Raw genomic sequence first — 26028 nt, 5'->3', positions numbered from 1 at the left:
TACGTCCCACCTACCTCCCTACCTCGCCTGCCCATCCCCCACGCCCCCCCCCCCCCTCCTGCAAACCATAAATCTCAAATTTGTTAGATATTCTGAAACACTTGAGCTGTTTCAAGCAATACTAGCATAAGAACAATGCAAACAGCTTTTGTCAAAGATTATATTAACACAACGATGCAGATGTGACACTCTTAGATTTGTACCTATAATGAACAGATGGTGTCAAAATTACAGTGAAGCGGGTGTTCCATGTGCTATCAAGACAAATGTGGAGAGTATTTGCTTGAAGCAATTACAGGGTACATGCAAGTATTTCATGCTGTGGTGTGAATTAATTTTTAGAACTCATTCTGGTTTCAATGCGCGAAATAACTGTACAGTGATCCAGAGTTGATACATCTGCTTTCCTCATAATTTTTACTGTCATGTCAATAAAATTTACTGAAATGGTGTTCATTCTGTTACTACGTATTTCCACTCCTTTCGTCACCAACAGTTGTGTGCGCTTGGTGCCTAAAGTGTTCATAGACTAATTGTCCATATGCCCATTTCCGTTCAGAGAGACATTAAAGTACTAAGTTACAAAGTGTTTTTCAGATTTTGTTACATTTATTGCTCACTAAATTGACGTTCTGTGTCCTCCCTTCCTTTTCCCATCTCAATCATTTAAGTTATTACACTCTGTGCCCTTACATTCCACCTTTCCTTTTCTCAGACCTGATTTCTCATCACTCCTATACTGTAACTTACTTTACTCCGCTCATTCCATTGGTGATATCTCATCACCCCGGTGTATCTGAGATTCGAAAGATTCTGATACATTTTTGTGCGATATGGAGAAGGTCAAGTGTGAAATGGAATACACGGCAGTAAATTTTTCTCATGCAAATGTAAACTGTTATATTAGTTTAATGACATTGTAAAACAAAACAAAAGTATGTTGACTGTTATATCGTGGAGTAATTGGGAAAGAGGGTTCTTATGTTTGACGACATGAGATGCTGTTGCTTCTTAGAAGGTAGGCTTTTGCCTACTTTTATGTCTTTGCAGATGAAAACCAGTATACCATATACATAATGCAGGTCATTTTAGCAAAAAAAAAAAAAAAAAAAGTAATATTTGAACAGGCTTGCAAGGTATGAGACATGTCCAAGCAATTCTGAAAATAATGGGTTGGGGGTGGGTGCTTATGAAATGTGTAGATGCTATATTTCCTACTTTATCAGACAGAAATATGAAGAAACTTTATTCATTAATAATAAATGCCTTATTTTGATTTTTGTTGCTTTTTGCCATATTTGATTTTTCATCTGCATGTGTCAGTAACTGTACTATTGTCACATATGTAAAAACTACATCACATCTATATTGTAGAAAGTAAGATGAAGTATGCTATTATACACACTCTGCATGGGCATTCCAGTTTTTGTAGTACAGTATTACTGAATAGCTCTGGAGATGGGGTTGTATACTGTATATCAATTTAGAAAACTGTGCTGTGCATGTAGTTTGAACATATATTTTCTGACTAAAGTCTTAATTTTTCATCTTAGTAATCACTGAGCGCATGTATTCTCTCTCCTGTATTGTACATTTGCTTCATTTTGCCTAATAATTGATGTTATTTAATGAACAGGACTTAATGGTCGGAGATGAAGCAAGCAAACTCCGATCCATGCTGGAAGTAAATTATCCAATGGAAAATGGAATTGTAAGGTATGTTTTTAAACTGTATTACTTGTTCAACTTTGGGATTTTTGTTGTACAAGAACATCAAGAATAAAGGACATATAATGCCGATGGAACCTGGAGCATTCTGTGAGTGGTTGTTACGTTAACATAGCATTTGAAAAACAGGGTTTGTCAGCTTTTGTCCTTTGTATTGTTGCACTCCTTTGTGACCAAACAAAAGGAAGGTTTTTCCTCAATTGTCATTCAAAAATGGTTTACAGAATAATATATATAACTTGAATGTATAAATGTGGTAGTCTAAGCCACATTTCCAGTGTGTTTGCAAAGGAAACTTACGGTCAGTATGTATCACCAGTTTTCAGTTATAATTAAGCTGCATAAGTTTAAGTAATGGTACCGTAACAAACGGTGGTAAGATAGGTGCTAGGAATTGGTTGGAGAGGCAGGACAGCAGATAGTCCGGGGAACAAATGGGGTTGAAGATGTAATTATGACTAATGAAAAGAAAATTGGAATGGATAAAACACATATGCAAATAATTTGATGGTTAATGAGCCAAGGAATTTTTTTCTGTGGATACCAAGAACTAAGAAGAGGTACAAAAGAAAACCACATGGAAGATGCGTATAGTTGAAGACCATAAGGCGTGAAATGTGTAGAGGGCATCTTTATCCAGCAGTGGATGTCAAATACTTGAGTGTTAATGAAAGTGTCTAAAGAAAACATAGTAAGATCATGATGATCCCACCTGGTCATCTACATGTATACTTCACCGATCACTGTACTGTATGTGGCAGAGGAAACATCACAGATTGAGAAAGGAAAAAATGGTAGCCTGTATGGTTCTGTATGTGCCCTAATCTCTCTCATCTTATCCTCGTGATCCATATGCTAGAACGTGACAGTTGCAGAAGAATGATCGCAAAGGCTTTAGAGAGAGGTTCTCCAAATTTACCCACCAATTCACGGAAGTCATCACCATTTTTCAAAGGATTCATATTTTAGTTCCCTAACCATTTCTCTTACACTTTATTAGGAGCTAAAGCAACCAATGTATGTAAACACCTCTGAGAGGAGCCAGACATTTTAACTACATTTTGACAGTACATATATTCCAATGAAATTGGTTGCCAATAAACTATTCAGATTCTGATTATAATAACAATGCCCATAATGCATGACAAATACACTGAGGTGGCAAAAGTCAGGGGATATCTCCTAATATTGTATCGGACATCCTTTTGCCCGATGTAGTGCGGCAACTCAATGTGGTGTGGACCGAACAAGTTGTTGAAAGTCCCCTGCAGAAATATTGACCCATTCTGGCTCTATAGTGGCCCATAATTGCGTAAGTGTTGCCCGTCCATGATTTTGTGCATGAATTGATCTCTCACTTATGTCCCGTAAATATTTGATGGAACTCGTGTTGGGAAATCTGGGTGGCCAAATCATTCACTCGAATAGTCCAGCATTTTCTTAAAATCAGTTACGAACAATTGTGGTCCAGTACAAGGCACATTGTCTTCCATAAAAATTCCATCATTGAATGGCTGCAAATGGTGTCCAAGGAGCTGAACATAACCATTTCCAGTCAATGATGGTTCAGTTGGACCAGAGGACGCAGTCCATTCTGTGTAAACGCAGCTCACACCATTATGGAGCCACCACCAGCTTGCACATTGTGCTGTTAACAAACTGTTCCCCGTCATTGTGGTTCTCATTTGACGGTGGTCCACATTTTGCTGGACTGTCCCAAAATAGCCACCCTGTGCCGGACTTCTAATCTCCCTCGTGTTAGGAGCTGATGCCTCATCAGCTGACTTAGTTTTATGTTTTATTCGTGAAGGGGGCTTTTACCACTCCCTTTAAGGGATGGCCACTTAACCTTATCGGCGCATTGAGGAGTTGACAGAACACTCTGTTGCCTCCTCTGCCCAGACTGGACTGTGGCTGTCTGGGTTTGGTGTTCCAGCCTGGTGGTCACCCTACCTATTCTTTTGCTCTTCTTCCCCCCCCCCCCCCCCCCTTGTGTGGTTTGTTAAACTCGTTCATCTTTCGTCTCTCTGTACTTATCTTGCCTTGTTCCTGATGCTAGTTTTTCCTAGGCAATTTCTGAGTGGGGTAACTCTGGCAAGTGGTGGGGGCTGGGATTGTATATCCCCTCATTGCACACTGCTATCAGGGGCTTCTGGCTGCACCCTACATGGGGCTCCTTGCCTGCCTTTGTTCTTCTGTCCCCCTTTCTTTGTTTTGTCCCTTATCTCACGTTCTTTGACCTTTCATAAATGTGGGGGTTCTTCCCCTGGGTTTTACGCAGTAGGCTGTGTCTTAAACATTAGGCTGTGACTTATCTACAGTCATGTAGACCTGTCTGTTAGAGGAAAAAGAACTGATGGCCTTGTAGTTTGGTCATATTAATGATCCAACCAACAACGGGTCCCTGGCATTATGGGGTCTGCACCACTTTTGAACCCTACCACGTGCTCTTACCAACTGAAATTGGGACTCACCTGACCAGGCCATGGTTTTCCAGTCATCTAAGGTCCAACCAATATGGTCACGACCCCAGAGTACAGGCAATGAAGTGCTGTTAGCAAAGGCACTTGCTTTGGTCGTCTGGTGCCATAGCCCATTAATGCCAAATTTTGCCGCATTGTCCTAACAAATACATTTGTCGTATGGCCAACATTGATTTCTGTGATTATTTCATGCAGTGTTGCTTGAGTGTTAGCATTTAACAAGCTAATAATATTAAGTCGTATCTTCCTCTATGAATAGATGATGAATGCAGTTAGCCGCTAACTTTGTGTAATGTCTTGTCTGTATAGACGTGTATCTGTTGTCTTTAAGACCCTTTCACCTTCACACATAAATCTATACAGTAATGTAAGGGCCTCCCGTGTCTTGGCTGATCCGTGATACGACAGGCGAAAAGTTATGCTAATGGAGGATTATTAATATTATCTCTATTTTCATTCGCTCTCTCTCTCTTTCTCTCCTTTATCTATCTACAGTTTTTATTATAATATTTTATTACGTGAAATCAGCCAAATAGGATCTTTGGTGGAGTCCTTCGTCTTGGTAATCAGCGGCTGGCTTGCTGTGAAAGATCTTTACATTTATTATTACTGTTAAACACTGTATTCAGTTGGGAGAATCAATCGTGTGGACAATTTGTTCCTTTTACGAAAGATTGCGAATTCCAGATGTGTACGAAGCCTTTTTGGACGATTTAACACAGACTCGGTGATTGCAGGCTCTCTTCGACACAGCTGAAACTTCCCCACTAATTACAGGGCCAACGTGATCATCAAATGGTTCAGAAAAAAACTCATTCGTTCATTCACTCCGGAACAAAAAGTCACAAACCTTATTTATGAAGGAAACTGTGTATTAAATCCATCTCCATTACATGTCCAGATCTCCAGTGATTCCACGTCTTAATTATTTTCCGTTTACACTCTCTTTCTACTCAAACAAACCGCTAGTGGCACACAAGTTAAATCGCTCGATTTAGCGAGAAGAAAATCAGAATATGTATCTCTCAGAAATACGTCAATCCCTCAATCCCCCACTCCAGAAGCTGTCCTAGTTACCACTCTAACAACCATGGAGAATGCATATATGCATTCTGTTATTTCAAAGAATAAACGCGCTAGAAAATACTTTGGCGTCGTCTAGCTGTCGCCGCATATGTTACGAGAAAATCAGATCAGATACTTTTCCAAAGTGAATGAATGTGGATGGTTTGATTGACAGTGATTAATTGGTGCATGGTGGAGGGTATTTTCTGTGGGGATGTTACAATGCCCCTTGCAGCGAGCGAAGTTTGTGAGCCTAATTTTGATTTAACGAACACACTTCGCGAGCTATCTATTAGTGTGGGTAACCCGGAAGTGATGAGTGTCAGTCCTCCGACTGAAAAAGATTAATTATGTTTAAGACAGACGAAGAAAATAAACATTGGAAACAGAAGAAATGAAGAGACAGGTACCGCGGCTGTATTGCTTTTACGTGCCTCAAGGTGTTATGTTTGCTGTGCACAACCAAGGAAGATGATCTTTCATGAGACTGTTATCAGGGTCATACCTGTAGGAGGATATAAGGAAGCATTAGGATGGTATCTTTCTAGACTATAGTTGGGTATGTATAGGTATGAAAGAGTAAGAGTGCGTCCAGAGATAATCATTGCACCCCACAGCCTTGCTACTTCATCCTGGGGGACCACTTTCATGTATGTTTAGTGGATGACATTAGGTTCCAGCTTGAACAAATCAAAATAAATCCACTATGACTCTGCTCTTGTTGTGCTTGCATTGTCCATCAGGAAAACAGTCCTTTATTTAACATTAACCTAATTATTGATAGTAAAGTAAGATTCTGACCAGCAGTTGAGTTCCTGTAAGGGTGCTGACTGTGGTACTTTCTCACTGTGAAAACTTTCTAGTGTTAGGCCTGGTGGTCTCACAGGCTAGAAGTACGGAAAACTTTTGCTTGCGGCTTGAAGAAGATAAATAGAAAAAAGTTTCCTAGCAGGGCACCTTTTAAGAGACTAAAAAGAAGTTACTTTGGATTTAGGATGCCATCTTCTGCGGTTGTGGTGTTTTTGTGGAAAGACAACAGAATTGTGTGCCAGATTTCCAGTTGCCATAATAGAGGTAGTATTTATGACCAGAAAACAGAAGTGTGGCACTAACATCAACATTCACTGCACTTCTCTAATAAAAGACTGCAGTTGTAATGTGAGAGGTATGAATCATGCTGACAGACTTTGATCTGCGTATGGGCTGGGAAGAAGATCCAGAAAGTTTTCGTAAGTGCTTATGAAATGTGTGGTGAGCTATAGGGAAGATTCCACTTCTTGAGTTTAGAAGTAACATTACTTAGGGATTGATGAATCGCACGAATACAAAGCTTGTTAGTCCCAGAGCTACAAGGCAAGTTCTGTCAGAAAGCAATAAAAGGAATAAATGAGTCCCAAAAGATGTACAACTAGGAAAGAAAGGTGTACATTTTCTCACTTTTGCAGCAAATGGGGAAAGATGTGAAGTACGTAATGCAATAAAGCTACAGTCTAGACCAAATTCAAAATGTTTACTTTGTAGTGTGTCCCTCTGCTGCCATAAAAATAAAGATGTTTTTGCTAAATTCCATTTACCAGCTATGCAATTACCTTCCTAATGTTCAATTCTAACACATTTTGATTTATTACTTATAAAAAGTGATCTAATGGGAACTGTTGGTCAGTAAACCACTGGAGGTCCAGACAGTACTCAAAAGTCTCATTTTTGTAAAATGATGACAAAAATAAAATTAGAATCTGAAAAAGTTCACTGTTGTTTTGTTACTATTTACTGATGTGATCAATAAAAAACTGGAAAATTTAGGTATTTTTGATAATTCAGAGAACAAAAATTTAAATGTCTTCTCTACATTTAATCTTATGTCACACAGTTTAAAGTACAGTATTTTACCATCAATCAAAAATACTTTCTCACCATATTGAGACACAAACTGTCATAATTTTAATTTGATACTCTGCTTCACTTTACACATTTTTTTCTTAACTTTACCCCACGAACTTCAGACTTTGACAAGACTGAATAACACAATGAGACATTTGTCTGAAGTCCAGGGTCCAGAATTGCTTTAAAAAAACTAACTACTCAAAGATTAACAATAGGCTACACAAACTCTCTGTTATTTTAGGGTACGTCCATATTGTGAATCGAAACAAAATAGGGGAAGAAAGTAGAAATTTGCTGTTTTCCAGAAAACAAAGTGATATGCATAATTTTGAGTAATGTAATGTGGAAGAAAGAAATTGCATGAGAAATGTTCTTTATTTTTGAAAGATTGAAAAAACAATGAAAATACTAATGAAAGTATGCTATATCTAAGAGAAGTGACTATATATGCATAAATATGATTCAACAAATTACAGTAGTTCATTTAGTTTTCTCATAACAGGTGTTTATATTTATTTAGCGAACATGTCAGTCTTACTGAAAATTATGTACCCTATAATAAAAATGCTTGATATTAATGTGTACAACAGCTGCTTAGCAGACACACAAAAACCCGTGCAGCAGTTCCAGGGGATGGCATTTGATAAAACTTTGCAGGTGGTCATGCATGCATGACTGTATGACTAAACCAGCGATGGGGTTAAAATTGTACTTGTAGAGAGATGCTACATGTCTCATTGAACACAAGAACAGTTACACAAAGAACAAGTCTAATATATGGAACAAACCCCGCGTGTAATCATTGGTGAACAGCAAGCAGAAATCAATCAATATAGCAAATTGTAACAAGCCCATAGCCCATGGGCTAAGTAGTAGTCCTTGGAAAGTGGCCAGATTGTAGCAAATAAATACTTAGCACATATACACATGAATTCACTGGAGCTTGCTGCACTTGCCTTCTATAGCTGCATCCACACCGGCTGCACCACGCTTAGGTGTACCGCTCAAAATGGAGGATAGAGGTACGGCACAGTCAGGCACATCTGGTATGTACACAAACCGTGCCGCGCTACACAACAGGGAAGAAGTTCCACACAGTGGCATTATATCCAAGGAAATGGTTCACTTGTGTGCGGCTATGTTTGGTCAGCATTAGTCATTTTCCATTTTTATGACACGGGCACACTGCAACATTGCTGTGCACCTAGGAGCACTCTATTCAATTCTGCGTGATTCTGCCCTGGTGTGCACTGTTCTGTGTTGTTCTGCACCATGCATTTGTGTGCAGCATGAAGCTGTGCAGCGTGGCATGTCAGGTGTTGTCATGGCTATATGCAGTCCTGGAGAATGCAGTTTTACACCATCTTGACTCGACTCTGTTTGGTGGTAGGGGATGTCCGTTGCATAGAAAAACGCCCTTAGTGCAAGCACACAAGAATGAGTGCCACCGATGGTTTGATCTGCCAAACCTTGTCATTTTAATCAAATGGAGTCATTGACTGATACCACAGGATGTACCATATTTTATGGATGCGTGGAGTGAGCTTTGCACACAGATCACCCTCACATGTGACCATATGGCAAATGGCAAGTGATGGGTTGGTAGTAGGAATGACGCAAGTGACATATTGTCCAGGTTGAGAGGTCAGTAGTTTTGAGTTAAGGGATGGAGTTGTGGTTGTGGAAATAGTATTACTCAGTTTGGGCCAGACTGGAAGGCATAAATGTATAAATTTCTCTTTTTTTTGCTGCAGCACACATAACAAGGATTCTTTTTCATATATTTATTCTCACTGGTGGACACAGCAGCATTTCCACTTAATCATAGAAGATCAAATACACCTTAATTGTTTTCATCATTTTAAATCATTTGTTAATAGAAATGTCTCCTAGGGTATATATTACTGAGAGGTACCAGGATAGAGCGTATAAAGTCTGTATGTACTACATTGTTGTTGTCGTCGTCATCTTTCAAAGACTACACTTTTACCAACTGAGAGTTTCAGACATTATTTAAGATTCCCCATAACAGCTACAATCCAAACAGCATCCTTCCCGTTTTTATCAAGTCTTAAGAGTTATTTACTTACTTACCTTACTTGACTAGTAATCTGTGTAGAAAAGAAAATTTTCATATTGTTTTTATTTATTTTAATTACTTTAATTATAATTGGTCTTTTCTCATTTTCTATCTGTCTTTCAAAATTGTTGTTGAATTTCCTGTAGTAAGTACCATACTTTATCGTAACTTAAGATAAAAGTTTTCATTGGTAATGTAAAATCAGTGAAATATTTTAAGTGAATCCCAAGAAATTGAAAACATAAAATTTGCAAAAGTAATAAATAAAGCAAGCTCTTCAATTTCTTGTATTATTTCTAATATCACTATTTTTATTCAACAGAGAATATGATCTTGTGCTGATTCATGGGGGTTTCTTCCTATAAGTTTCAAACTTTCCTTTCCAGCAACCATGTTTGTGTTGCTATGCATCAATATATTTACACTCCTTGCAGTTGTGTAGCAGTTCAACTCTGTTTTTAGCAGCATATGGTTGTGGGTTAATGCATAACTCAGTAAAATTAAAGATGATAAAATAACAGCAGTGTAGAAGTCTTGAGGCTGAAAACTTAGCACAGTGAACAAAAAATGGCACTTGTTAATAGTTTGTCTCATGTTCATTTGCACTATAAACCATAATGGTGTGGAATGAGTCATAAATTGACTCATAAATATGGCTACATGCTGATTTCTTTTTAATGCAGACATGAGTTAGTAATTCCTGCCCACCATCGGTTACACATTACAATAATAGAAATTCTTCTACAGAAAAAACAAGTTGTCTAAGAGAAACCTCTTCACTTTGAACATCTTTGATAAAGGACAGCAAGTGAGACTTGCAGAGCTGACAATATATTCTTTGATTGGCCTGTAGTGCCCAAATGATTTCAAGCAGTTACGTCTACTGCTGCTGGCGTAAAAACAAAGAAACATAACAAAATTTTAAAAAAGTTATTGGCGATATTTTGAAATCCAAATTATAGCTGTCAGTATTTTGTATTAGAATTGTAATACTCAAGAGTATTTTATATGAGAAAATATTGCTTTCTACAGCTAAGAAATATGTTGTTTTACTTGGTCAATACTGAGGCTTCCAATAACTAGTTACGTAAGAAGAGCTGCAAGGCTGCAAAGTTTGTGGTTTCATAGCATCATGAAAATATTTTTCTTGTTTTCAGGAACTGGGAAGATATGTGCCATGTATGGGATTATACATTTGGCGAAGAGAAAATGAACATAAACCCAAAAGAATGCAAGATTCTTCTGACTGAACCTCCAATGAACCCAACGAAGAACAGAGAAAAAATGATAGAGGTATTGCTTTGAATGATTATTTGTCCTTAAATAATAATGGTCTATTTACTTTTTAGTATGTATTTAGCTTTCATGTTTGATGTATCATGATGACTTTTTCATAAACTTCCTTACCCTTTCTTCTTTCACCTGGTGACTTAACACCATTCTTCCTTGACATATGACGTGGGGCAGTGTTAAGATATTGGACTTGTATTCTTAAGGACAACAAACAGTTCAGATAGTATCAAATTTTAGGCTTCCAGTCATTTCCCTAAGTCACAAGTTCTCTCTCCCATGTTCCCCCAACCTAAGCTTTTGTTCCTTTGTGAACTTAGATAAAATACAATACAGTATATGCAATTCTGTAGTGCAGAAGAGCTGACCACACCATTAGCAATATGCACGAGGGCAACTAATAAATGGAGCTGGATATTATAAATAGATGTTCATATTGATAAAAACGTGTACTCGGAGCCATATGTTGTGTATAAGTTTGTACTTTTTCCTATCTTGGTATTTCGGTTGTTGGGGGTTTATGTGTTGTCATTTTTTATTTGAGTTAACATATTGTCATTTAGAGATAGTTTGGGGAACTGTATAGGCTACAAAATAGTGCCAAGTGGAGAAAGCAGAACATTTCTGACATATTGTTCTGTTTGAGTTCAGTAAAGAGGTTATAGCAGCAGAGGTAGCCGGAAACATTTTTGCCATGTATTGGGATAATACCATCGGACAGAGCATGGCAAGAAAATTGTTTACTGATTTTAAGGAGGGTTGTTTTGACATTAGTGACTCTCCACATTCAGGAAGACCTTTGGGGTTTGATGAAGACTACAAATTAATCCACAATGATCCACATCACTGTACTAGAGAACTGGCAAATGTGATGAACTCTGATCATTCCACCATCATGCAACATTTGCATATACATTGGGTGTATGGGTACCGAATGCTCTAAGCCAAAATCACAGAAACCAGCAGGTTGCCCTATGTGTATCTCTGTTTGCTTGTCATCAATTACTCCTGGACAACACTGACCATTTATAGCCTGTATCATTGCTGCTGATGAGAAATGGTGTCTTTATGGTAACATAAGGAAAACAAAGAAACGATTGAGCCCAGACAAAGCAGCCACTTTCTGTACAAAGACCTGTGTGCATCCACAAGAAATGCATCTGGTATGCTGTGAATTGCTTTTCCCAACTGTAACATAACTGCTTACATTTATTGTCAACAACTGACACATGTTGCAGACACAGTCCAATAACATTGACTAGGAAGACTGTGTGAAGTGATGCTACTCCATGAACCCAGATTCTTCTAGACTGAGAAAAAACATATTCAAGAGTTGGATTGGGAAGTCATTCCGCACTCACATTTCACTTGATCTTGCGCACTCAGTTTTTCAGATTTTTTGCTCTCTATCAAACAACCTTCAAGGAACTTCCTTTCCAGATGAAAATGCACTCCAAATGCGACTTGACGAGTTCTTTGCCTCAAAACAACGTGATTTCAACAGCTGCTGAAAAGAATAGTTACCCCAGCATTGGTAGACTGTTTTAAAATATGAAGAAAAATGTTATTTATCATAAAGCTTCTGTTCTGTGTGTGTGTCGTAGTTATTAAACCTAGGGAAAAACACTAAGGGGCATATGCAACAATCCAGTAGATTTCCTAAAATGTATGAACTGTGCTGCAGGCGTGCAATCATTGTGTGCTAACTTTTGTTAATTTTCATGCATGTATGATTTACGGCAAACGAAATTAACCATTCCATGCAACACACTGTACACATGCAGAATCAACTGTATTGCAAATGTGTAAAGCCGCCTGTTTTGTAGAATATGAGTGTATGTACCTTTTAGGCCACTTCATAGATGTGCAAATGTTCTGTGTAGCAGATAGATCAACAAGTTAGAGTCAAGTGGTTTGTGCTTGGTTCACAACACCATACTAATCACATGCACGTGCACATAGTCTGCAATTACATTTCATGCTTTGTGTCCTCAGTGTCTGAATAAAACCATCTCTTTATCAATTGGCATTGCTTGAAAACTGAGAAGATTTTATTCAGTTCACACTTTGTTTTCAGCTGATAATAGGTAATTGATGTCAGGAAACTTAAGTTACACTGTGTGCTTCATCTACATCTACATCCGTACTCCGCAAGCCACCTGACGGTGTGTGGCGGATGGTACCTTGAATACCTCTATCGGTTCTCCCTTCTATTCAAGTCTCATATTGTTCGTGGAAAGAAGGATTGTTGGTATGCATCTGTCTGGGCTCTAATCTCTCTGATTTTATCCTCATGGTCTCTTCGCGAGATGTACGTAGGAGGGAGGAATATACTGCTCGACTCCTCGGTGAAGGTATGTTCTCGAAACTTCAACAAAAGCCTGTACTGAGCTACTGAGCATCTCTCGTGCAGAGTCTTCCACTGGAGTTTATCTATCATTTCCGTAATGCGATCGTGATTACTAAATGATCCTGTAACGAAGCGCACTGCTCTCTGTTGGATCTTCTCCATCTGTTCTATCAACCCTATCTGGTACAGATCCCACACTGCTGAGCAGTATTCAAGCAGTGGGCGAACAAGCGTACTGTAACCTACTTCCTTTGTTTTCGTATTGCATTTCCTTAGGATTGTTCCAATGGATCTGTCTGGCATCTGCTTTACTGACGATCAACTTTATATGATCATTCCATTTTAAATCACTCCTAATGCCTACTCCCAGATAATTTATGGAATTAACTGCATCCAGTTGCTGACCTGCTATATTGTAGCTAAATGATAAGGGATCATTCTTTCTATGTATTTGCAGCACATTACACTTGTCTACATTGAGATTCAATTGCCATTCCCTGCACCGTGCGTCAATTCGCTGCAGATCCTCCTGCATTTCAGTACAATTTTCCATTGTTACAACCTCTCAATATACCACAGCATCATCCACAAAAAGCCTCAGTGAACTTCAGATGTCATCCACAAGGTCATTTATGTATATTGTGAATAGCAACGGTCCTACGACACTCCCCTGTGGCACACCTGAAATCGCTCGTACTTCGGAAGACTTCTCTCCATTGAGAATGACATGCTGCATTCTGTTATCTAGGAACTCTTCAATCCAATCACACAATTGGTCTGATAGTCCATATGCTCTTACTTTGTTCATTAAACGACTGTGGGGAACCGTATCGAACGCCTTGCGGAAGTCAAGAAACACGGCATCTACCTGGGAATCCATGTCTATGGCCCTCTTGAGTCTCGTGGACGAATAGCGCGAGCTGGGTTTCACACAATCATCTTTTTCGAAACCCATACTGATTCCTACAGAGTAGATTTCTAGTCTCCAAAAAAGTCATTATACTCGAACATAATATGTGTTCCAAAATTCTACAACTGATCGACGTTAGAGATATAGGTCTATAGTTCTGCACATCTGTTCGACGTCCCTTCTTGAAAATGGTGATGATCTGTGCCCTTTTCCAATTCTTTGGAACACTACGCTCTTCTAGAGACCTACGGTACACCGCTGCAAGAAGGGGGGCAAGTTCCTTCGCGTACTCTGTGTAAAATCAAACTGGTATCCCATCAGGTCTAGCGGCCTTCCCTCTTTTGAGCGATTTTAATTGTTTCTCTATCCCTCTGTCATCTATTTCGATAGCTACCATTTTGTCATCTGTGCGACAATCTAGAGAAGGAACTACAGTGCAGTCTTCCTCTGTGAAACAGCTTTGGAAAAAGACATTTAGTATTTCGGCCTTTAGTCTGTCATCCTCTGTTTCAGTACCATTTTGGTCACAGAGTGTCAGGACATTTTGTTTTGATCCACCTACCGCTTTGACATAAGACCAAAATTTCTTAGGATTTTCTGCCAAGTCAGTACATAGAACTTTACTTTCGAATTCATTGAACGCCTCTCACATAGCCCTCCTCACACTACATTTCGCTTCGCGTAATTTTTGTTTGTCTACAATGCTTTGGCTATGTTTATGTTTATGTTTGCTGTGAAGTTCCCTTTGCTTCTGCAGCAGTTTTCTAACTCGGTTGTTGTACCACGGTGGCTCTTTTCCATCTCTTACGATCTTGCTTGGCACATACTCATCTAACACGTTGTACGATGGTTTTGAACTTTGTCCACTGGTCCTCAACACTATCTGTACTTGAGTCAAAACTTTTGTGTTAAGCCATCAGGTACTCTGAATTCAGCTTTTTGTCGCTTTTGCTAAACAGAAAAATTTTCCTACCTTTTTTAATATTTCTATTTGCAGCTGAAATCATCGATGCAGTAACCGCTTTATGATCGCTGATTTCCTGTTCTGCATTAACTGTTTCAAATAGTTCGGGTCTGTTTGTCACCAGAAGGTCTAATATGTTATTGCCACGGGTCGGTTCTCTGTCTAACTGCTCAAGGTAGTTTTCAGATAAAGCACTTTAAAAAACTTCACTGGATTCTTTGTCCCTGCCACCCGTTATGAACGTTTGAGTCTCCCAGTCTATATCCGGCAAATTAAAATCACCACCCAGAACTATAACATGGTGGGGAAATCTACTCGAAATGTTTTCCGAATTATCCTTCAGGTGCTCAGCTACAACAGCTGCTGAGCCAGGGGGCCTATAGAGACATCCAATTACCATGTCTGAGCCTGCTTTAACCGGGACCTTCACCCAAATTATTTCACATTTCGGATCTCCGTCGATTTCCTTCGATACTATTGCACTTCTTATCGCTATAAACACGCCTCGCCCTTCACTGTCCAGCCTGTCTCTGCGGTATACATTCCAATACGAGTTTAGAATTTCAATGTGGCAGCATATAGCTCTAGAGTTGTTACCACAAAACTGCATGGATTGTGTTACAAATTGCTGCCTGTGCTGTCTCCCTGATATTTTCATATGAAGTATTCACTTCCAGGTGAAGAGCCTGCTCAAATGGGGTAGCATTAAATCAGGTGCTTATTTTGATGAGCCTGACTTGTTTGTCAGTTGCAAACACTTCATCCATTAGAATTTCATTACTGTTTACATCTGGTTTCAGCCAACTTTCTGTTCCTAGTACTATTTGTGGATTGTGACCGTTTATTAATGAGAGCAGTTCTGGGACCTTTCTATAGACGCTCCTGCAGTTTACTATTAGCACATTAATATTGTTTTTCTCTGTTGCATTTTGCCTACTCCTATCTTGCCACGTCTCAGGAGGCGTCTTGTCGGGCTTAGGGAGGGAATTCTTTAACCTAAAAAACCCACATGTGCACTCCACACTTACTCCGCTACCCTTGTAGCCGCTTCCTGCATGTAGTTCACGCCTAACCTATTCAGGGGGACCCTACATTTCGCCACCCGATAGCGGAGGTCGAGAAATTTGCACCCCAGATCTCCGCAGAATCGTCTGAGCCTCTGTTTAAGCCTTCTGTCAGTTTCCATCACCAGAGCAGAAAAATTGATTACATTACCTTGTGATGACTTGGCTGATGGTATTATACATTAGGCAGTATTGATTTTATGCATGTGAAAGTTTTGGCTTTGTCTTTAAAGTTTTTAAGATCCTATACAAAATATTTCATTTCAGACAGGTTAGTTGAAGGTAAATTGAACCACTCCATTTTTTTGGACATTGAATGCCAGAGAAAGTGATGAACTTCATGATTGTTTGCATGTTTCCAAGGGAATAATTTAGTATGTCCTATGGAAAGGTACCAGGAAACAGTAGTTCAGAAGATGGAACACTTACTTATTATGCTGTCACAGGTACAACTTGGTCGCCACACAGTGTTACTAGATATTACCGAACTAGGGGAAAAAAATCTACTCAAAACCAGTTTTTTCATAATTTTTCATGGATGAATTGTGAAAATAAATTGTTCAGGAGATAAACTTGTGTAGCAGGGAGTAAATCATTGAAAGTCAGTGAATTTTACAATTTGTGAAAAGCAGGAGCTCCACGGAATCTACACTATCAGTCCTCTTGCAGTTTTGGATAATATGGAAGACCTTACGAGTGGTCTTAGTAAAGGAAACAAGCATTAAAAGAAAATTTATTCTGTTCTCTATCTCAGCATAATAAAGCAATCTGATACTCAGAGCCTGGCGTGTAAGAAACTTTACGAACTGCAGTAAATACGAGATGTGATTGGAAAGTTTTAAGAATGGGCTTGTAATTGTAAAATGGTGGTACTTACATCCTACTGTGATGCATCTTCTCCAAAATAGTCCCCTTGTGACTGAACACGCTGATTCCATAGGAAACAGGTTGAAGTCCACAGGGGCCAAATCAGGGAAATATGGCGGTTGTCAAAGCACAGGAATTTTGAATTTGGTCAAAAATTCAACGATGGAGAAGACATGATGAGCCAGAGCATTGTCACGATGTAGCACCCAACTCCTGACTTTCCACAATGCAGGCTTTTCTTCCGCACCATTTTGCACAAACGCTCAATGACACATTTGTAGTATTCCTTGTTAATTGTCTGTCCTTTGGGGTAAATTCATGATGCACAATACCGGTAAAATTACAAAAAAAAAAATCACCAACATTGTCTTCACCTTCGACCAACTTTGCAGTGCTTTTTTCGATCGTGGTGAACCTGGAGTTTTCCACTCCAAAGACTGCACTTTGGTTTCAGGATCATATCCATATATCCACGATTCGTCATCTGTAATTACCCTATTTAACAAATCTGGGTCATCAGTAGGCCGATTAATCAGTTCTTGGCACGCTTCACGTTGGTATTGTCTACTTGACAACACTTCTGGAATGAATTTTGCGGGCACTCGATGCATGTTCCGATCTTCAGTTAAAATTGACTGAACTGCATAGAAACTTAATTAAAGTTCATCAGCCATCTCCCTAATTGTAAGTCTACGATCGGAGCCCACTAAGTCGTGAATTTTCACAACATTTTAATTCGTTTTTGAGGTGGGAGTACAGCCGGACCGTGGTTCATCTTCAAATCATTTGCGGCCATTTTTAAATCTGTTCAACCAGACAAAACCAATTTCACTGGCTCATACAGTTATCTCCAAAAGCTGTTTTTAATAGTTCGTAAATCTCAGAAGCTGATTTCCTGGTTTTAAAACAAAATTTCACACAAACTCATTGCTCTGTTTTTACATCCATTTTCACGCAGACAGAATATGGCAACAAACCCTAACAGACCTGCACTGAACCAGCTGCCACAATGAACTGAATAAAGGAAATGCCATTTCCTGTCAGAGGACATTCGAGGACGAGGCAATGACTCACTCCCCACCCTCCGTGTACATGCCCGCCAAACCAGTAAGCAGTAGCAAATCCATTCTTAAAACTTTCCAATCAAACCTTGCACATCATTATTACCAAACAAATAAACCAGTTTATCATTACACATCCCAGTTGCAGGTTGCCTGTCTAAGGCTTACAAAAATTTGTTTTTCAGTATTTCATGTGATTATTGACAGCATTTAAAAATTTAAAATACTGCCATGATCTACACATTAAGATGCATAATCTTACGTTAAAGCTTAAGCAAGTATTACAGTTAGAAACAGTGTATATGTTTCAGCTCCCTATGCACAAATTACCTGACTATATGCATTCGGTATTTCAGAATGAGAACACTAAACATCTTCCAACAACTATTTCATGTAATTTCTAACCTTTCCTAAAAGTTCTCTTGCTTTCATGCTTAACGCCAAATATCTAAGACTCATTTGTGAAGTTATCAGTCTTAGCTTTCTTATACGTGGAAGTTCAGTTCTGTAAAGAAATAAGGTTTGTTAGTGAATACCTGAATGACAGGTCTTCAACACTTCTTGTGGATGAAGTGACGTGTTTGCAACTGACAAACAAGTCAGGCTCATCAAAATAAGCACCTGATTTAATGCTACCCTATTTGAGCAGGCTCTTCACCTGGAAGTGAATACTTCATACAAAAATATCAGGGAGACAGCACAGGCAGCAATTTGTAACGCAATTCATGCAGTTTTATGGTGACAACTCTAGAGCTATATGCTGCCACATTGAAATTCTAAACTCATATTGGAATGTATACCGCAGAGACAGGCTGGACAGTGAAGGGGGAGGCGTGTTTATAGCGATAAAAAGTACAATACTATCGAAGGAAATCGACGGAGATCCGAAATGTGAAATAATTTGGGTGAGGGTCACAGTTAAAGCAGGCTCAAACATAGTAATTGGATGTCTCCTTAGGCCCCCTGGCTCAGCAGCTGTTGTGGCAGAGCACCTGAAGGAAAATTTGGAAAATATTTCGAGTAGATTTCCCGACCATGTTATAGTTCTGGGTGGAGGTTTTAATTTGCCGGATATAGACTGGGAGACTCAAATGTTTATAACGGGTGGCAAGGACAAAGAATCCAGTGAAATCTTTTTAAGTGCATTATCTGAAAAATACCTTGAGCAGTTAAACAGAGAACCGACTCATGTCGATAACTTATTAGAGCTTCTGGTGACAAACAGACCCGAACTATTTGAAACAGTTAACGCAGAACATGGACTTAGTGATCATAAAGTGGTTACTGCATTGATGATTTCAGCCATAAATAGAAATATTAAAACGGCAGGAAGATTTTTCTGTCCAGCAAAAGCGACAAAAAGCACATTTCAGAGTACTTGACGGCTCAACACAGAAGTTTTGTCTCAAGTACAGATAGTGTTGAGGATCAGTGGACAAGAACAACCGAGTTAGAAAACTGCTGCAGAAGCAAAGGGAACTTCACAGCAAACATAAACATAGCCAAAGCCCTGAAGACAAACAAAAATTACACCAAGCGAAATGTAATGTGAGGAGGGCTATGCAAGAGGCTTTCAATGAATTCGAAAGTGAAGTTCTATGTACTGACTTGGCAGAAAATCCTAAGAAATTTTGGTCTTATGTCAAAGCGGTAGGTGGATCAAAACAAAATGTCCTGATACTCTGTGACCAAAATGGTACTGAAACAGGATGACATACTAAAGGCCGAAATACTAAATGTCTTTTTCCAAAGCTGTTTCACAGAGGAAGACTGCACTGTAGTTCCTTCTCTAGATTGTCGCACAGATGACAAAATGGTAGATATCGAAATAGACGACAGAGGATAGAGAAACAATTAAAATCGCTCAAAAGAGGAAAGGCCGCTGGACCTGATAGGATACCAGTTCGATTTTACACAGAGTACGCGAAGGAACTTGCCTCCCTTCTTGCAGCGGTGTACCGTAGGTCTCTAGAAGAGCGTAGTGTTCCAAAGAATTGGAAAAGAGCACAGGTCATCCCCGTTTTTAAGAAGGGATGTCGAAAAGAACGGCAGAACTATAGACCTATATCTCTAACGTCGATCAGTTGTAGAATTTTGGAACACGTATTATGTTCGAGTAAAATGACTGTTCTGAAGACTAGTAATCTACTCTGTAGGAATTAGCATTGGTTTTGAAAAAGAGGATCGTGTGAAACCCAGCTCGCACTACTCATCCAGGAGACTCAGAGGGCCATAGACACGGATTCCCAGGTAGATGCCGTGTTTCTTGACTTCCGCAAGGCGTTCGATACAGTTCCCCACAGTCGTTTAATGAACAAAGTAAGAGCATATGGACTATCAGACCAATTGTGTGATTGGATTGAAGAGTTCCTAGATAACAGAATGCAGCATGTCATTCTCAATGGAAAGAAGTCTTCCGAAGTAAGAGTGATTTCAGGTGTGTCGCAGGGGAGTGTCGTAGGACCGTTGCTATTCACATTATATATAAATGACCTTATGGATAACATCGGAAATTCACTGAGACTTTTTGCGGATGATGCTGTGGTATATCGAGAGGTTGTAACAATGGAAAATTGTACTGAAATGCAGGAGGATTTGCAATGAATTGACGCATGGTGCAGGGAATGGCAATTGAATCTCAATGTAGACAAGTGTAATGTGCTGCAAATACATAGAAAGACAGATCCTTTATCATTTAGTTATAATATAGCAGGACAGTAACTGGAAGCAGCTAATTCCATAAATTATCTGGGAGTAGGCATTAGGAGTGATTTAAAATGGAATGATCACATAAAGTTGATTGTCGGTAAAGCAGATGCCAGACTGAGATTCATTGGAAGAGTCCTAAGGAAATGCAATCCGAAAACAAAGGAAGTAGGTTACAGTACACTTGTTCGCCCACTGCTTGAATACTGCTCACCAGTGTGGGATCTGTACCAGATAGGGTTGATAGAGGAGATAGAGAAGATCCAACGGAGAACAGTGCGCTTCGTTACAGGATCATTTGGTAATCGTGAAAGCGTTACGTAGATGATAGATAAACTCCAGTGGAAGACTTTACAGGAGAGACGCTCAGTAGCTAGGTACGGGCTTTTGTTGAAGTTTCGGGAACATACTTTCAGCGAGGAGTCGAGCAGTATATTACTCCCTCCTACGTATATCACGCGAAGAGACCATGAAGATAAAATCAGAGAGATTAGAGCCCACACAGAGGCATACCGACAATCTTTCTTTGCACGAACAATACGAGACTGGAATAGAAGGGAGAACCGATAGAGATACTCAAGGTACCCTCCGCCACACACCGTCAGGTGGCTTGCGGAGTATGGATGTAGATGTAGTGGTGAAACAGCACATTCTTCTTTGCCAAATGGGGCCACATTTTCTTCAATTTGTCATCAAAACTAGTTATCTCTGTGTATTATTCTCCTGTGGTTGTTTTATCTTTATTTAAAAATGATGTATGAGGTACTGCACTTACTGAAACATAGTTTTCATAACTTTTCTGGCCTTTTGAACAGTCTTATCTTTAAATCAAACAATGGAGAATCCAGGACGGAATGTAATAATACTAGAGAAGGAAATTTGCTACTCACCTTATAGCGGAGATGCCGAGTTGCGATAGGCACAAGAAAAAGATGCACACAATCATAGCTTTCGGCCATTAAGGCCTTCATCAACAATAGACTCACATACACATGTTGGTTGTCATACCTACATAGAATGCAGCACGGAGCTGCAGCTCAGCTTGTAAGTCACGTGAATGGTTTCATAGGGAGCCCTGCCTTTGTGGGATAGGTGATATTAGTGACCGGACTGGAGTAGGTGGTGATAGGAGGATGTGTGGGACTGGTCTTGCATCTAGGTCTATTACAGGGGTATGAGCCATGATGTAGGGGATTGAGAGCAGGGGTTGTGTAAGGATGGACGAGTATATTGTGTAGTTTTGGTGGATGGTGGAATACCACTGTAGGAGGTGTGGGAAGGATAGTGGGCAGGACATTTCTCATTTCTCCAGTATGGTCACTAAATCCCCTGTCCCATCAAAGACGGGGCTACCTGTGAAACCAGTCATGATTTACAAGCTGAGCCGCAAACACTGTGCTGCATTCTGTGTAGGCATGACAACCAACAAGCTGTCTGTCCGCATGAATGGCCACTGAAAAACTGTGGCCAAGAAACAAGTGGACCACCCTGTTGCTGAACATGCTGCCAATCATGATATCCCTCACTTCAATGGCTGTTTCACAGCCTGTGCCATATGGATCCTTCCCACCAACACGTTTTTTTGAACTTCGCAATTGGGAACTTCTCCTGCAATACATCCTGTGTTTCCGTAACCCTACTGGCCTCAACCTTCATTAGTCACTGTCTTCACCCATCCAGCCCCCTCCCTGTTCTCATTCCAGCACTACACAGCCGTCATTTCACTGCCACACCCAGTCTTTTTATTTCTCTCCTTTCTGCTACTCCCCCACCCCCTTCCCCCCCCCCCCCCAACCTTCTCTGCTGCCTTTCGTCTAAACTGCAGCACTTCAGTGTCTGCTACCCCCACCATACTATCCCCACCCCCTCCCTGCCCCAGCCTCCTCCTTAACCCCCACCCAGTTGCCATTCCCATCATGCACTGGTGCTGCTGCTCGCAGTGTGGTTTCAGTTGCCTGAGACTGCAGACATGGGTACGAGTTGTGTTTGCATGAGTGTATGTGTGCTTGTGTGTATGTGTATCTATTGTTGACAAAGGCCTTAACGCCCAGAAGCTATAATTGTGTGAATCTTTTTGTGGAGCCTCTCACAGCTCAGCTTTTTTAAATCAGATTCGCTGAACGCGTTGTTTCTCCTTGATTCGTTTCTGGAGTAGTGTGATGAAACCAGCTCTCATAGCCAGTGACAGTTCGTTCCAAAAAGTCCTCTAGGCCATGCTCAGATAAGCCCAAACACAGCTGTGAAGCTGAAAATCTCGTACACTGTTTGCCCACTGTCAGTACACAATAATCACTGGGTGTGCCTTTTTTTTTTTTTTCAGTTTAAATTCTTCATTTTTACACTTATCATTGGTGCAGTATCCCTAGGTACGCAAAACTGAATATGTTGACACCTCTTTTTAAAAAAAATTGAGGGCGAGACCATTCCCAATAAACCAGGTGATGATAGTTTTAAGAACATTGTTAACCTATTCTTCTGTTGCTGTTTATATACTTGGATTGATTAGAATTGTAGTGTCATCTGCAAAAAGAACTAATTCTACGTCTTGTATATGGATGGAAGATCATTTACATATATGAATGGACCTAAGATTGAAATAGTCAGAATAGTGTCCCTGGAGCACATTGTCCGTAATACTAGGTACAACTTTCTGCACTATTTTGGTTAGATATAACATTATCCATTGGTTGGGTAAACCATCAAACCCATAAAACTACAGGAGAATATAGTGATTCACACAATCAGCTTTGACATGATGACTTGCTTGCTGCAAGCCCATCCTGGCCAAGCTCTTAATCTGGTCTATTCACATAATGGTGGGTGTTCTCTAGGTCTTCGGTCATTGACTTTTCCCCCCATCATTGTTCTCCTCATTACCTCGTCTTCTGACAATGTGACATTCAAATGTTTGTTTCCAGTTCATGCTCATCTGTTACAGTTATCAGAGTTTCATCTGCACACTTGAAATAGGTAATTCTTCTGCCTCCTTCAATGATGTCATCATACCAGTCTTCAAGAACATCCCTCATAATGTGCTCACTGTGTGCATTGAACAATGGTGGAGAGAGAAGGAACCATAACCCCCTGCTGGCATTAGTAGGAAAGGTGCCTGAGAAGGTGTTCTTGATTACTACTGTCATTGTGTTCGAAAAGTACAGTTGCTGGATCAGGTATACCAGGTTTCTCTGTGTACCCATCTTGAGGGCACAGTCCATAGCTTTGACCATTTCACCTTGTTGAAAACTTACTTGTAATCCATGAAGCACATAAACATCTTGATGTTATGTTTCCTTGCCTTCTGTAAGGTCTACCGGATATTTAGGATCAGCTCACTGATCCTCATGCCTGGAATAAACCCAGTTTGCTCATCTGTTATTTGTGGAAGAAAGTTGTTCAGCCCCTCTTTCAGTATAGTGAGTATTATTTTACTGGCATTGGAGGTAAGGGCTATCATTTGATAGTTTGCACACTCAAGTGGGAACATTACTTGACCAGTGGTATGAAAATAGGGCACCACCAGTCTGGCCATTTTCCAGACATCCAAATTTTTTTTACATAGACTGTGCAAGATGTCCACACCAAAGTAACCATGTTTTTTTTAGGATATCAGCACTAGTTTCACACTAGCCTGATGACCCCTGCTTCTGCAACATTTTCAGTACATATTTCACTCCTTTTCTAAGGATCACTGGTTCAGTATCTGTTCTGTTCCCTTAATATTGGATGAGAGTCCTCAGTGAACAACTTGAAGCAACATTCACTCCATACTTTGTCATTGCCTTCTGTGTCTGTGATGACATTCCCTTGGTCGTCATTAACAATCTGTTTGCTGGATGAAAACTCATGTGCCAAGTATTTCACCCTGTCATATAGTTCTGAGCTGTGGTTCTATCACAGGTGGCTCTAGCTCTGTGCAAATTTTCTTAATACGGTCATTCTTGTATTTCCTGCAAGTGTGTTTAATTTCATTATTCAGTTTTTTCATTAGTCATTCTCATTGTTCTGGATATGTGACTGACAGTCAGATGTTTTGTCACCTTTCAATCAAAGCCAAAGTTTCGTTAGAGATCCAGTGTTGTCGCTTCACTGTGGTGCTCATCTTTGGGATATTGCTTACTGCGCCTGTGACCCATTTTCCTATCCTCATCCATGTTACATCACAATTTATCTGTAGGCCAGGTGGTTCAATACTTGGAATTATTACTTGGAAAATAATTGGGTCAGGTGCTGTTAGCCGTTTTGTCATTAATTTAGCCACATAGATACCGCAGAAAATACCAACTGGCACTGTTTTGTGATTTAATGCTTGTAAAGTTTGGTGAGTGAATGTGTAAATGACATTATCAGTAGCGCAACTATTCTGAAATTCAAACTGTGATTTGCTGGGGATATTAGTGTTGCTCAGATGAGTTGTTGTTGTGGTCGTCAGTTCAGAGACTGGTTTGATGTAACTCTCCATGCTGCTATATCCTGTGCAAGTCTCTTCATCTCCGAATAACTACTGCAACCTACATCCTTCTGTATCTGCTTAGTGTATTCCTCTCTTGGTCTAACTCTACAATTTTTGCCCCCCCCCCCCCACACACACACACACACACACACACACACACTTCCATCCAGTACTAAATTGGTGTCCCTTGATGCCTCAGAATGTGTCCTACCAACCAACCCCTTCTTCTGTCAAGTTGTGCCACAAATTCCTCTTCTCCCCAATTCTGTTCAGTATAACCTCATTAGTTACATCATCCACCCATCTAATCTTCAGCATTCTTTTGTAACACCACATTTCAAAAGCTTCTATTCTCTTCTTGTCTAAACTGTTTATTGTCCATGTCTCACTTCTATACATGGCTACTCTCCATAGAAATACTCTCTGAAAAGACTTCCCGACTCTTACATCTATACTCAATGTTAACAAATTTGCCCTCTTCAGAAACGCTTTCTTTGCCATAGCCAGTCTACATTTTATATCCTCCCTACTCTGACCATCATCAGTTATTTTGCTCCCCAAATAACAAAACTCATTTACTACTTTTCAGTGTCTCATTTCCTAAAGTAATTCCCTCAGCATCACCCGACTTCATTCGACTACATTCCATTATCCTTGTTCTACTTTTGTTGATGTTCATCTTATACTGTCCTTTCAAGACACTGTCCATTCCATTCAACTGCTCTTCGAGATCCTTTGCTGTCTCTGACAGAATTGCAATATCATCGGCAAACCTAAAAGTTTTTATTTCTTCTCCATGGATTTTAATTCGTTCTCCAAATTTTCCTTTTGTTTCCCTTACTGCTTCCTCTATATAGACTGAATAACATCCGGGGTGGGCTACAACCCTGTCTCACTCCCTTCTCAACCACTACTTCCCTTTCATGCACCTCAGCTCTTATGATTGCCATTTGGTTTCTGTACAAATTGTAAATAGCCTTCCACTTCCTGTATTTTACCCCTGCCACCTTCAGAATTTGAAAAAAGTATTCCAGTCAGCATTGTCAAAAGCTTTTTCAAAGCCAACAAATGCTAAAAATGTGGGTTTGCCTTTCCTTAATTCATCTTCTAAGATAAGCCGTAGGGT

General features: G+C 39.8%; 1 protein-coding gene across 2 annotated transcripts in view; it reads left to right on the top strand.

The window, feature by feature from the left end:
- LOC124777305 (actin-related protein 2-B) overlaps positions 1-26028 on the top strand; it is a 70056-nt gene that overhangs the window by 7262 nt on the left and 36766 nt on the right. For both annotated transcript variants that reach the window (XM_047252659.1, XM_047252660.1), the window contains 2 exons: positions 1637-1716; positions 10398-10533. In XM_047252659.1, coding sequence (XP_047108615.1) covers positions 1637-1716; positions 10398-10533 — 216 coding nt within the window. The remainder of the gene's footprint in view (positions 1-1636; positions 1717-10397; positions 10534-26028) is intronic.

The sequence above is a fragment of the Schistocerca piceifrons genome, chromosome 2 (assembly GCF_021461385.2).
Source record: "Schistocerca piceifrons isolate TAMUIC-IGC-003096 chromosome 2, iqSchPice1.1, whole genome shotgun sequence".
Lineage (NCBI taxonomy): Eukaryota > Metazoa > Arthropoda > Insecta > Orthoptera > Acrididae > Schistocerca > Schistocerca piceifrons.
Note: the sequence above shows the minus strand (reverse complement) of the source record. Positions and strands in the feature narration are given on the sequence as shown.